The sequence below is a fragment of the Mustela erminea genome, chromosome 1 (genome assembly GCF_009829155.1).
Source record: "Mustela erminea isolate mMusErm1 chromosome 1, mMusErm1.Pri, whole genome shotgun sequence".
NCBI lineage: Eukaryota > Metazoa > Chordata > Mammalia > Carnivora > Mustelidae > Mustela > Mustela erminea.
Window position 1 is genome coordinate 21,631,209 of NC_045614.1, and position 13,766 is coordinate 21,644,974.

Genomic DNA, 13,766 nt, shown 5'->3' on the forward strand with positions numbered 1-13,766 from the left:
TTGAGCACCTGACAACTTGGGAGGAGAGCAGACTTCAGCTGAGGACCGGTGGCCTCTGCTGAGTCTCTCAAGTCTTCTATGGAGCCCCAGCGGCTAATCCCAAGGTGGGCTGTCCTGAAGTGTGATTACCTCTTGTCTCTGGAGAGGTGGTGTGGCCCAAGGCGGGGGTCACCAGGGCCTCCCAGGAGATTGGATGGGGGCCATCACTGAGCTTCTGTGAGCCTCCCCGGCTCCTGGGAAAGGTGACTCATCTCCCAGAGCATATTCCCATACCCCCTTTCCCCACTTCTCGGGACTTTCCTTTACTCTTAACATCCCAAGTCCCGGGAATCCCTAAGTTCCAGGCAGACTGGAATGGTCACCCTACCGATGGGTCTCTCCCCACCAGCTGCCCTGGTTGTCTAAGTATGGGTGGCCATTTTGTGCTCTGAATGTCCTACAGGGCCAGGGTGATGGCGCTACCCGCTCATACCGTATCCAGAATGCCTTGACTTTGGAAATGCTCCTGGGGGTTGAATAGCATTGACCATTGCTATACCTGGGGCCTCTGGAGTAGGGGCGTCAGGGAGCTACCACTTTGCCTTCCTGTCCAGTTATAATCCCCATTGGTCATTGGATTCAGCATCCGGCTTGCACAAGGGCCACCAGTGTTGGGGATGAGGGGTGTGGGGAAGAGATGACTGAACATGCTGGCTCTGGACACGGAGAGCAGGAGGCCTTTCCAGAGGCCCTTGTCCTCCAGGTTTGCACTCTCTTGGGCGCTTGGTGCCAAATCTCCCTTCTCCTCACCACTGCCAGCCACAGACAAGCTCTGAGCTTCCCTGGCCCCAAAGCATGCATGCCTGGTCCCTAGTACTTCGCCTTGGGGAGTATTGGGCCCTGGCCCAAACCCCTGCCATTCCCGTCTGTGCCTCTGCCTGCAGTCAGAACCTTTGAGATTCCTGAGGACTTTGACGATTACCTGGAGCAGCAGCATATTGGGTCCACCACCCAGATGCTCACTCAGACTGACTTCCCGCCGCAGGCCTATGAGCCCAAGGTGCAGGTGCCTTTCCTGGTGCTGCCAGGCCAGTGTCCCCGCAAGATTGAGATCGAGAGGTATGGCTGAGTTGGCAGCGGGCAGGCTGGTCCTCTGGGAGGGGGCATCCACCCAACTCAAGGGGGCGAGGGACAGCAGGCAACTAGGTGACCATCCTCATAGCAGAGGTTATGAAAACGGGTCTCTGTGCAAACCTTCTAGCCCTTTGGTTTCTTGATAGGAACACACTGCCTTCCTTGCTGTGGAAATGGGGAGGGTGGCCTTTGAGTCAAAACAGTGGAATTGCCAGGCAGGACAGAGGGCAACTGGGGCCCAGGACACCAGCCCCACTCCCGACACCACTTCCTGATGAGTTCCAGCAGGGGTGGGGGGCCCGCAGGTGTCCCTGGGCCACACTCCTATCCTCCCCTCCCACCCTGTGGGTCCTTGCTGGTGCCTGTGAAGCCACCTCACATGAGATCCCCTCGTCCCCCTCGGCCAGGAGGAAGCGGCTGTACCTGAGTCTGGACATCAACCAGTTACTGGCTAATGAGGGCATCGACTCCAACATGCTCATGCCCAGGCATCCAGATCCCCAAAACCCCCAGACCATCGAGCAGGGCCATGACCCGCTCTTCCCCGTCTATCTCCCGCTGAAGGTGAGCCTAGTTTCCACAGAGGGCTGGGGTGGAGGCCCAGAGGAGCCCAGCCTTCACCCTCCCCCATCCTCTGGTACACCCCGTCCATTTGGCCCTGCTAGGGGTGAGCTCTCTGTCCCCACCCTCTGCCCGTTTCTTCCAGGTGTTTGACAATGAAGAGTTTGATTGCCGCACTCCCAGCGAGTGGATCAACATGGGCTTGGAGCCGGGGTCTCAGGTCAGGAAACCCGTCCCTGGAAAAGCCCTCCTGCCCACTGATGACATCCTGGGGCACGGTGAGCAGGGCCGGTGGGGCTGGGAGGGAAGGCTCCCAGTCTGCAGCATCCCTGACGGGCAGCAGTCCGGCCATGGACTCCTGGGCTGCCCTGGGGGCTGGGGGCCATGGGAGGTGAAAGCCCACCCACTTTGAGGCCTCCCAGCTGGGATGCAGACTAAGGGGCAGGCCATACAGAGGCATGAAATAGAAGGACCAAGGATGACATCGTGGGAGGGCTGGGGAAGGGACAGCTGGATGGTGTCTAGTATTTTTTTTTTTAAATCTTTGATTTACTGGTGATAAAAAAAAAAATACGCAGTCTTGTTGGAAACGTTCAAATGTGCATAAGGGGCATACGTGAAGACTTTCCATCCTGCCACCCAGAAATCACCACAGCTCCAGCTGTCCCTGTGGCCTCTCCGCTCTCACCACAGGGTGGACAGCACACTCCCTCATGCTCACCCGTCTGCTTGCAAACACTCATTCACAAGCCCCCAGCATCGTCCTCACACGCCAGCTCCCCACGCTCACATACCCGTTTTCACGGCACACACTCATACTTCTGCCACTACCACCCCCCCACACATGTGTCCATGCAGATCTCTGCCTTGTCTGTGTCTGCGGCTGTGTTTGCTGCTGGAGGGAACAAGCGGCGGGGGGTGGGGGGGGTGGTGGTCCTTGGCTGCCACCTGACCTGCGTGGCTGGTCTCCGTGTGGGCATCCCAGGAAGATCCAGGTTAGGAGGCAGGATGTTGGCGGTAGCTGTCCCCCTCTGCAGGGCTGAGGGCCACCTCTGCTCCCTGCACCCGTGGGCAGACACACTGCTTTGGGGTGGGGAGTAGGGCTCTGGTGGGCTGCCTCCAGGACTGAGAGCCATGCTGGCTGGTTTTAAGACTGCTCAGCCTCCAGGGGTCCCCCCACCAGCAAGTCCATTGAGCAAGCTGTAAATTTATGTTTCGATTTAAAAACATGTTAATGCTAGAATCAATTTCTCTGAACTAGACAAGAAACCCAGAATGTTCCCTTTACTTTGGACTTAATTACAAAAATAATTTAACTCAATTGTTCCCAGATCTCCAATTTCTGGTGATAAAACCAGAAGGTGTGGGGCTGCATTAACCTTAAATGCACTGAGTACCAGCCTCCTCAAGTGTTTCTGCCGGTCCCTCCTACACACAGGCCACACCCCTTCGCCCAAGCTCAGCCAAAGGCAGCCCCGCCGGTGGGAGGAGGGGCTGGCAGGAAGCGATTCTGCTAGAGACCTCTTGTGTTCTGCCTGGGGTTTCTTGAGGGGCTGGCAGGAAGCGATTCTGCTAGAGACCTCTTGTGTTCTGCCTGGGGTTTCTTGTGACATCTTTTTCTCTAAGCTGAGCCAAGACAGGTCAGCCTTTTCAAAAAAAAAAAAAAGCATATAGGAAGGGGAGTGATGGGAAAAGCAAAACAAGCAAAGCCAGCGAGTTTACCACAGCAAGCTCCTTTACCCAGCTTTCCAGCCGTTTTTCGTCAACCCAGTGTGTAGGACCCATCAGTTTATATTAAGGCACTTCTGCTAGGCACCGTGCCACGTGCGTCTTCTTTCCACAAAAGTATACAGAGCACCTACTATATTCCAGTTTCCGTTCTAGGTACAGAGACACAGCTGTGACCAACACAGATAAGGTCACATCTGCCCTTGGCGAGCTGCCTCTAATGTGAGGAGGCCAACCAGCACCAGGATAGGATGCATACATGGTGTGGCTTTAGACTCTGTGAGTGACACAAACAGGGTATCAAGTCAGAGAGTTCCCAGGGCAAAAGTGCTCTTGTAGACAGAGATGGTTTCTCCAAGGAGAAGCCATTTGAGCAAGGAACAAGCCAGCGATAAGGTGACCTGAGCCAAGACTATTCCAGGCAGAGATGATAGCCAGTGCAAGGGCCCCGAGGCAGGAGTAAGCTCCAAAGTCACAGGAACAGCCTGACATGCAGTATGGCTGGAGAGAAATGTGTAGGGCTGGTAGTGGCAGGAGATGAGCTGAAGAATAGGGCAAAGGCTTTCAGCGGAGGAAGTAGGAGGGAAGCCCATCCTGACCAACAGACCGTGAGGCCCGCTTGGGGCCACTGCTGGGCGGTCATCATCTACTTTGCCCTGACCTATCCTGATATGAGGGGCCTAGGGGCTCAACTACCATGTGCAGCCCACAGAAAGGGGTTCACTCTGGCTTTGGTCACCTTGAAGGGGTCCAGTTCAGACTCGAGGAGTTTTACAACTACATCCTCAACAGGTCTCTCTGTGCCTGGGGCTCTCTTGCCTCGCGTCCCAGCCCCACTGGCCTGTCTCTGTCGGCCATGAAGGGGTCATACAGAGCACAAGGACAGAGAAGCCTGGTCCTTCTGGCTCCTCCTCACCAGGGGTCCCCCAGAGGCCAGCTCAGCTGGGGGAAACAGGGGCCTTGCTTTGCTGGAGCTAGAGGCAGTCCATCCTACAGAGAGGGAGGCCAGACTAGTAGCCACTGAGACTCATTCCCAGCACCTGCTGCCCACACTCAGAGGCCCCTGCCGACCCTGGGGCAGAGAGCACTGGCAGATTCGCCTCCTGTTTCAGAGGACCCCAAGAGTCCGAAGCTCAAGTATGAATGGTGCAGTGTTGGCGTCCTGGATTATGACAAGGAGAAGAAGCTGTACCTGGTACACAAGACAGACCAGAACGGCTTGGTGCGAGATGAGAGTGGGAAGCCCATCCTGAACGGAGGGGTCACCGCTGAAGGTGGGAGCTCTCTGCCCGCCCCTTGCAGACCCCCCACATAGGCCCGTGACTGAGGCCAACCCCCACCCCCCAACAGAGCCCCATCAGGCTGAATTCTCCCTTGCTCTGTGTGTCCTGCGGCTGTCTGTCCCCTGACCTGTGAAAACCCCAGGACACATCACTCAGAGACCCCAGGAAGGGCAGATTGCCATTATCTGATGGGCCCACTCTGAGCCGCTGACAGGACCACTCCCAACACACTGCCAAAAAGGCGTCTGAGGCCCATCGATCAGTGATGTTTGTGCCACCCCCCGCTCCCGCACCACGTGGCAGTGATGGATGGGGACATGGGCAGCCACCCCAGGGGACTCTTCGTCTGTGCACAGCTCTTTGCAGATGACAGAGCACTTTCACATCCAACCATGGCAAACTGTGAGGCAGGCCGACCCACGGAGTGTGCCCATTCTACAGATGTGACAGTGTGTCAGAAAGGGGAGACCACTTGCTCAGGGCCACCACGCCTCAATCACAGAGCCAGGCTGGAGCCTAGTGTTGCAACCCAGAGAGTCTGATCGTGTTCTGTGTCCCCTTCTCCTCCCCTGGCCCCAGGAAGGCCCCCCCTCCTCACATGCCAGTACTGGGTGCCCCGGATCCAGCTGCTCTTCTGCGCCGAGGACCCACACGTGTTCACACAGCGTGTGGTCCAGGCCAATGCCCTGCGCAAGAACACAGAGGCTCTGCTGCTGTACAATCTGTACGTGGACTGCATGCCCTCCGAGGGCCACCAGCTCATCAGTGAGCAGAGCCTGAGCAAGATCAAGCAGTGGGCCATGAGCACACCCCGGATGCGCAAAGGGCCCTCGTGAGTCCCCACCAGACCCTTCCCCACCCCTACCCCCATCCTCAAACATCACTTCCTCCTGGAGCTCATCTGTGGGCCATCTCTCCCACCGCACTGCGGACTTTTGGGCTCTAACTGGTGTCTTGTTCATCTCCAGATCTCTCATTATCAATACAGACCCAGGAATTCTTATTTTATTTGAAGGGTTATAATCTGTTGCTACTATTTTTTTTTAAAGATTTTATTTATTTATTTATAGACAGAGATCACAAGTAGGCAGACAGGCAGGCAGGGGGTGGGGAGCAGGCTCCCTGCTGAGCAGAGAGCCCAATGTGGGACTCGATCCCAGGGCCCTGAGATCATGACCTGAGCTGAAGGCAGAGGCTTTAACCCACTGAGCCACCCAGGCACCCCCTGTTGCTACTATTTTATATTTTGATGCCCAAATAGCCCCAGATTGGGCCAGAGGGAACCTCTTCAAGCTCATTTCTGTGTCCTGATGTGTTCCTGTTGGTCTTCGAGCGTGTCTATACTTTTGGGCACAGCAAGAAGTTTTGGGCTCATCTTGTCCTTCTCCAGACCCCAGCCTTGAAATCAGCTATTTCTCCAAGGAGCCCTGGTTCTTTTCAGTGGGGAATGATATGTACAAGCCAAGATCTGGGTACTAGATATTCTCCCATTGCTACTGGAAAATCATTGCTTTGAGGTTCTTAGACCAGACAAATCTGGGGCATATATATATTATGACATTATATTACATTGTTATTATGTATAACCTCCACACACACCCATGTCTATTTCTGTCTATTGATTTATCTGTTAAAAACCATGGGTTCTATAGCGATACCTTAAAACTGCCCCTAATTCTCATTCTCACTTGTTACTTCTCTCCGCAGAAGAAAACCAGCTCCCATTCGTTGTTCCTAGTATATTTGTTCAGTCCCAGAATGCACAGAAAGTAGTTTCAAATTGCTAATTCATACTCTTTAGAAGAAAAACCTTACTAAGCAGAACTTGATACACATGTAGTGTTCTTTTTCTCTTCACCCTGGGGGGCATTCAGAAGTTAATTTGCTTTAGTTCTTCCCATGCCTTCAATGGGATATATTCATTTGATGAAATACAGGGTGGTCCATTTGTTTTATGTATTTCGTGGAAGTTTTCTTTATATCTGTTTCTCTCGCTGACAAACAGTATTCATTAAGATATCCTCAGATCGGTCCCTCGCCATCCCCATTCATTCTATCCTCTCTAGGTCTCCCACTTTCCACCCTGTCATGAGCTTCTGCTATGTCCATTCTGTATTTCTTTCTGCACAAATGAGCAGACGCATATGTATTCTTAGACCGCCTTCCTTCCTACTCGGAGAGCGGCTCGCTATGGGTATCTTTTTGCATGTTACCTTTCTCACTTCTAGTACGTCCTGGAAATCAATCCTTGAGAACTCATTGGGATTTCCTTCCTTCTTTTTCACAGCTGTACAGCAGTCCAGTGTGTGAATGTACCCTTGCTTACTGTGGCTTATTCGACCGTTCTCTATCATATAGGCATTTAGGTCATTTCCAGGATGTTGCAATCAGACAGTGCTACAGCGAATAACCTTGTGCCTTCTATGTCCGTAGTGATGGAGGGGTAGCTTTCAGGTAGCCGAGAAGCAGGATTGCTAAGGCAAAAGATAGGCACATCTATAGTTTGGTTAGCTATCCCCAAATTTCCTTCCGTGGGGGTTGTGCCATTTGCAGCAGCGTGTGAATGCCTGTTCCCCCACAGCCTTGCCAAGGGTGTGTTGTCATGCTATGTGATCTTTTGCCAGTCTGGAAGATAAGTAAGGGAGCAAGGTAAGTAAGACTGAACTGTTATAAGTGAGGCTGAACATTTTTTCCATCTTTTCATACAATTAAGGGTAAGTTTAATATATTTTTGAAACTCACCTATTCATGTCTTTTGCCCATCCCACCGCCCCCCTCCCCAGCCAGGCTCTTGAGCTTTTTTTTCTCCCTCTGATTTTAAGTGTTCTTTATATATTAGTGATACTGGTCCTTCATCTGTGATTCGTGTTGTAACTTTTTTCTCCTGGTTTGTCAGTTGTAGTTTGACTTTGCTTATGGTAATGTTTGCAATATAACTTTAAAAATATTTATCTAGATAATGTTATTAATCATTTCTCCCATTACCTCTGGGTTTTGAGTCATAGTTTGAGGGCCCTTCTCCATACTGAGGGTTTCTTCCTGTACTTGTATGGTTTCCTATCCTTGTTCCGTCTTGATGTATAGTGTGTGGCATGGATCCAAAATTTACTATTTTAACTGTTTTTAAGTTCACAGCTTAGGGAAGTTAAACGCACTTCACACTGTTGTGCAACCATCCCTACTGTCCATCCACAGAACTTTGTGAAACTCTGTACTCATTAAACAATAATTCCCCACTCCCATTTCCGCCCAGCCTGGGGCAACCACCATTCTACTCTGTGTCTCTGTGAATTTGACTCCTCTAAGTATGAGGGCAATCATACAGGCTTTTCCTTTAGTGTCTGGCTTATTTCACTGAGTATAATGTCTTTTAGGTTCGTGCCTGTTGTAACAGGAGTGGGAGTTTACTTCCTCTTTTTCCTTGTACTAGCCCATTGTGTGCACATACCGCATCTTGTTTATCTGCTCATCTGGGGATGGACACTTGGGCTGCGGCCATATTTTGGCTACTGTGAACACGGGTGTACAAATCTCTCTTCGTGTCCCCGCTTTCTATTCTTTCAGGCATACACCTGGAAGTAGAGTTGTTAGGTCATATGGTAATTTTATTTGTTGTTGTTTAGTTTTTATTTCATAATCATAAACTTAACTTTGCAATCCATCTAGACTTGGAGAGGGGTACGGAAAATATGGAACCCAAAGAACTACAGTGAAAGCACAGATTGTAGGCCATTATGAACAGATGGGAGAAGGAACCGTCTGGTGGTTAAGATAAAACACACATTACAGTTATTAGAGTTTGTCCACAGTCAGTAACGGTGAACGGGGAACTGCTCTTGCCATTCCTGGACCCAAAGCACCCAATGGTTTCCATGGTCCTCTGCCCTCTTTCACCTGGCCAAAGACCACATGCTTGCCCCCCAAACACAGCCTTGTCATGCAGATGAAACACTAGGAACATTCGTGTTGGGTCCTGCATTTGCCATGGACAAGATGCCAGGACCCATGTGCTTCAGGCTGAAATTCCCATCATCAGATTTCTCCCTCTGGCTGGACCTGCCGCCAGTGTCATTATGGCATGGGAAGCCATCATCGCCTTGGCACATGAACCCTAGAATAATTCTGTGACAGCGGGAAACTTTATAACCAAATCCTTTCACTCTATGCTCAGAGCAGAAAAGTTTTTGGCTCTCTTTAGAACTTTGCAAATGGCTCGAAAGATACATGGCCCAAAGGCTCGTGTTGATGGCAAATGTCTAAGAACATCATGGTAGGGTAGCACAGGACAGCTCCGGTGGCGTCATTGGCATCTGCGAAACCCTGTTTGGAATTTTGGAGATGCCATCATCCAGCTGCCTTAGGTGGCGCCCTAATGCATATTCCCACCGGTGGGGCTCCAGGGTTCTAACTTCTTCACATCCTCGCCAACATTTCTTTTCATTGTTTCCTTTACCATGGTCATCCTGATGGACATGCCGTGGTATTTCATTGTGGTTTGTATTTGCACTTCGCTAATGCTTAGTGATGTTGGCATCTTTTCATGTGCTTATTGGCCATTAGTAGGTCCTTCTTTGGAGAAATGTCTATTAAAATTCTTTGCCCATATTTGAATCCGGCTGTTCGGTCTTTGTTGTTGAGTTTTATGAGTTCTCCATATATTCTGGATATCAGTCCCTCATCAGCTATGTGGTACTTTCTCCCATCTCCTGGTTTGCCTTTTTATTCTGTTGATAGTGTCCTTTATATTACTAGGACACCAGGTTTTTCACATTGATGAATTCTAATTTTTTTTCCTTTGTTGCCTGTGCCTTCAGTGTCATAGTTAGGAGATCATTTCCAAATCTACTGTCATGAAGCTTTTCCCCATCTGTTCTAAGAGTTTTATAGTTTTAACTCTTACATGAGGTTCTTTGATCCATTTTGAGTTAATTTTTGTAAATGGGATTAGCTAAGGGTCCAGTTTTATTCTTCTGCATATTCTTCTGCAGTTTTCCTAGCACAGTATGTTGAAAAGACCATTCTTTCCCCCATTGAATGGTCTTGGCATCCTTGTTGAAAATCGTTTGACCCATATATATTTGAGAGTTTATTTCTGGACTCTTTGTTCCCTTCCTTTGGTCTATATATCTTTCTGCCAGTACCACACTGTTTTGATTACTGCAGCTTTACATTAAGTTCTGGAATCAGAAAGTGTGAAACCTCCCACTTTGTTCTTTTTCAAGATTGTTTTGGTTATTTGGGTCTCCTGAGATTCCAATGACTTCTAGGATGGATTTTTCTATTTTCGCAAAAAGTGTTGTTGGGATTTTCTCATTGCTGGAATTTTGATAGGAATTTGCATGCTTATTTCCCCATGAGCATTGTGTCAAGTCCTCTAGTTCTATCTTAAAAACACTTTGTATTTTGGGGGTGCCTGAGTGGCTCAGTTGATTGGACATCTGACTCTTGATTTTGGCTCAGGGGGGATCGAGTCCCAAGTCAAGCTCCACATTAAGAGTGAGGCCTGCTTGGAATTCTCTCTCTCTCCCTCTGCCCCTCCCAAAGCTTGCAGTATCTCTCTCTTAAAAAAAAACCAACAAAACAAAACAAAAGCCCTTTGTATTTTTAATGGAATTGCATTATATTTTTATTTTTATTTATTTATTTTTAAAGATTTTATTTATTTATTTGACACACAGAGAGAGATCACAAGTAGGCAGAGAGGCAGGCAGAGAGAGAGGAGGAAGCAGGCTCCCTGCTGAGCGGAGAGCCCAATGTAGGGCTTGATCCCAGGACCCTGAGACTATGACCTGAGGCGAAGGCAGAGGCTTTAACCCACTGAGCCACCCAGGTGCCCCTGCATTATATTTTTAAATTAACTTAGGTACAGCTGATATCTTTAGGATCTTGAACTGTCCTATCCAAGAACAAAGAATGTTCATTCATTTGTTCAAGACTACTTTTGTGTCTTTAAGAATGCTTTATCTTTTTCTCACATAGGTTTTGCATATTAAGTATTTTGTCTTCTTTGTTACTATTATAAATGGGATTTTCTCTATTACTGTTACTGATTTGTGTATGCTAATTTTATATCCCATTACAAACAATCCTTACTGAATTGTTTGAATGTGTTTTATCATTGATTCTCCAGGGCTTTCTAAGTATACAGTCACTGTAAATAGAGATAGTTTTGCTTATTCTTTTCCAATTCTTATTCCTCTAATCACTTTCTCTTGCCTAATTGCATTTTCTAATACCTCCAGTACAATATTGAACAGTAGTGGAGATGGTGGATCCTCACCTTGTTCATAATATTAGTGGGAGTACCTCTAGTAAGTTTCCCCCTTAAGAAAATGCTAGCTTTAGGACTTTATTTAATAACATATCCATTGAAACTTCTGTTTTCTCAAGTGTTTATTTGTCACAGGCTTTTAAACTACTTATGAAGATAATCATGATTTGTCTCCTTAGATCTGTTTTTATTTTATTTTATTTAAAAAATATTTTTTAAGATTTTATTTGTTTATTTGACAGAGAGAGAGAGATCACAAGCAGGCAGAGAGGCAGGCAGAGAGAGAGGGGGAAGCAGGCTCCCTGCCAAGCAGAGAGCCTGATGTGGGGCTCGATCCCAAGACCCTGAGGCTTATTAACCCACTGAGCCACCCAGGCGCCCCTCCTTATATTAATTGATTTTCTAGTATTGAAACAACCTTGGATTCCTTTAATAAATTCTACCTGGCCATGGTGTATCATTTTTTTTTAATGTGGTATTGGGTTCTGTTGGTTAGTATGCTGCCTAGAACTTTTGCATCGATATAAATAATGTTTATAAAATTACAGAATTTTTTTGTACTGTCATTATCAAGTTTGAAGCAAATTATGCTTGCTTCATAAGAAGAATATTGGTATTTTCCTTAATTTTTTCAGTACTCTGGAACAATTTTTATTGTATTGAGGTTATCTGGTTATTCCCTTCTGAAACCATGTGGACATGGTGCTTTTAGGGGGGATAGTTCCTTTATAACTTCATTTCTACAGGAATTGGTCCAGTTAAGCTTTGTATTTCCAATTTGGGGGGTCAATTTTTATATATTTTGTTATATATATTTATATATATAATATATCATATATATTTTATAATTTTTATATTTATATTATATATATTTTATATATTTTTATATATTTTGTCATATATATTTTGTTAAAAAATGATCCATGTTTTCTAGGTTTTACAATATATTTGCGTAGTCTTTTGATAGGTGGTCTCATGATTTAAAAATTTTTTTTAACTTTTTAAAAAATTTTATTTATTTGACAGAGAGAGAGAGAGATCACAAGTAGGCAGAGAGGCAGACAGAGAGAGAGGGGAGGAAGCAGGCTCCCTCTGGAGCAGAGAGCCCCACATGGGGCTCGATCCCAGGACTCTGGGATCATGACCTGAGCCGAAGGCAGAGGCTTTAACCCACTGAGCCACCCAGGCACCCCTAAAATTTTTTTTCTGTTTTGATGTTGATGTCTCATCTTATTTTGTAGAGTCATACTCTCTTCCTTTTTTTTGCTTAATTACGTTACTTAGTGATTTGCTTGCTGTGTTTTTTAAAAGTTGGATTTATTAATTTGACTGTTTTCTGCATCTACCTCATTCATTTCTACTTTTTCTTTTTAAGATTTTATTTATTTATTTGAGAGAGAGAGAGTAAGATGGAAGAAGACTGAGGGACAAGCAGACTCCCTGCTGAGTGTGGAGCATGACCCAAGCTGGATCCCAGGGCCCTGAGATCATGACCTGGGCTGAAGTGACACTGACATGCTTAACTGACTGAGCCACCCAGTCCACTTTTTATTATTACCCTTCTTGTGGCCTTCTTTTGGCTTATATTCGTTATATTTATAGGAATTTATATTTTATTTATAGGAATTTATATTATAAGATTTAATTCATTTATTTACATTCTTTTTTCAAAAGATTTTTTAAAATTTATTTATTTGACAGAGAGAGATCCCAAGTAGGAAGAGAGGCAGGCAGAGAGAGAGGGGGAAGCAAGCTCCCTGCTGAGCAGAGAGCCCGATGCGGGGCTCGATCCCAGGACCCTAAGATCATGACCTGAGGTTAAGGCAGAGGCTTTAACCCACTGAGCCACCCAGGCACCCCCACTTATTTACATTCTTATTGATAAATATGTTTAAGGCTAATGAAATTTCTTCTGGTAACCTATTTAAAAATAGTCCACAGGTTCTGATATGTAGTATTTCACTTTTTTTTATTCCAAAAATCTGATTTGTATTTCTCATTTCTTTAAAGAATAGTTTAATGTCAGGTTTTACAGTTTTGCATATGAGAAGGACTTGTTAAAATTTGTTGTTAATAATTGCTATTTTTATCACATTGAGATCAGAGAATGTTATTTATAACATTTCTATTCTATAGAACTTGCTGATGTTTTCTCTGTGACCTAATATATAATCAGTTTTTTGCTGAATGTTCTGTTTTGCACGTGAGAAGAGGTATATCCCCATAGTTAGGGTATAAGAGTTTTATATATACATGTATTCCAGAAAAGTCTATCTTTTTATGTTATTTACTTCTAAGATATCTTTACTTATTTTTGTCCACAGAGAAGAGTGTGTTATATTATCATTATTAATTGCAGCTTTTAGCATTAAAATGTGTTCTTGATCAGGTCAAAGTCTTTTTGACCAGAATTTTACTTTGTTTGATGCCAGAATTGTAACCTGACTTTTGTTGTTTCCATTTTCCTGATATATTTTTGCCCATCCCTCCATTTTTTATTCTTTCTGAGTTAATTTGTTTTAGAGAGGCCTCTTTTATCAGCATATACTCAGGTCTTACTTTATGAGTCAAATTAAAAATCTTTTTCTTGTAATAAGTGAGTTAAACCCATTCATATTTATGGATAGAGCTGCTATGTTTGATCTCAATTGTTTCCTTCTTTATGTGATGTAGTTTCTTTTTTCTTTGACTTTTTAATTTCTTTATTATTATTTTTAAATATTTTATTTATTTATTTGGCAGAGAGAGAGAAAGAGAGAGCACAAGCAGAGGGAGAAGCAGGCAGAGGGAGAGGGAGAAGCAGGCTCCCC

General features: G+C 46.2%; 1 protein-coding gene across 2 annotated transcripts in view; it reads left to right on the top strand.

The window, feature by feature from the left end:
• The window catches only part of DNAH1 (dynein axonemal heavy chain 1), a 74,980-nt gene that overhangs the window by 5,719 nt on the left and 55,495 nt on the right, over window positions 1-13,766 (top strand). For both annotated transcript variants that reach the window (XM_032321474.1, XM_032321483.1), the window contains exons 4-8: window positions 924-1,098; window positions 1,521-1,677; window positions 1,820-1,952; window positions 4,515-4,676; window positions 5,265-5,517. In XM_032321474.1, the coding sequence (XP_032177365.1) occupies window positions 924-1,098; window positions 1,521-1,677; window positions 1,820-1,952; window positions 4,515-4,676; window positions 5,265-5,517 (880 nt within the window). The remainder of the gene's footprint in view (window positions 1-923; window positions 1,099-1,520; window positions 1,678-1,819; window positions 1,953-4,514; window positions 4,677-5,264; window positions 5,518-13,766) is intronic.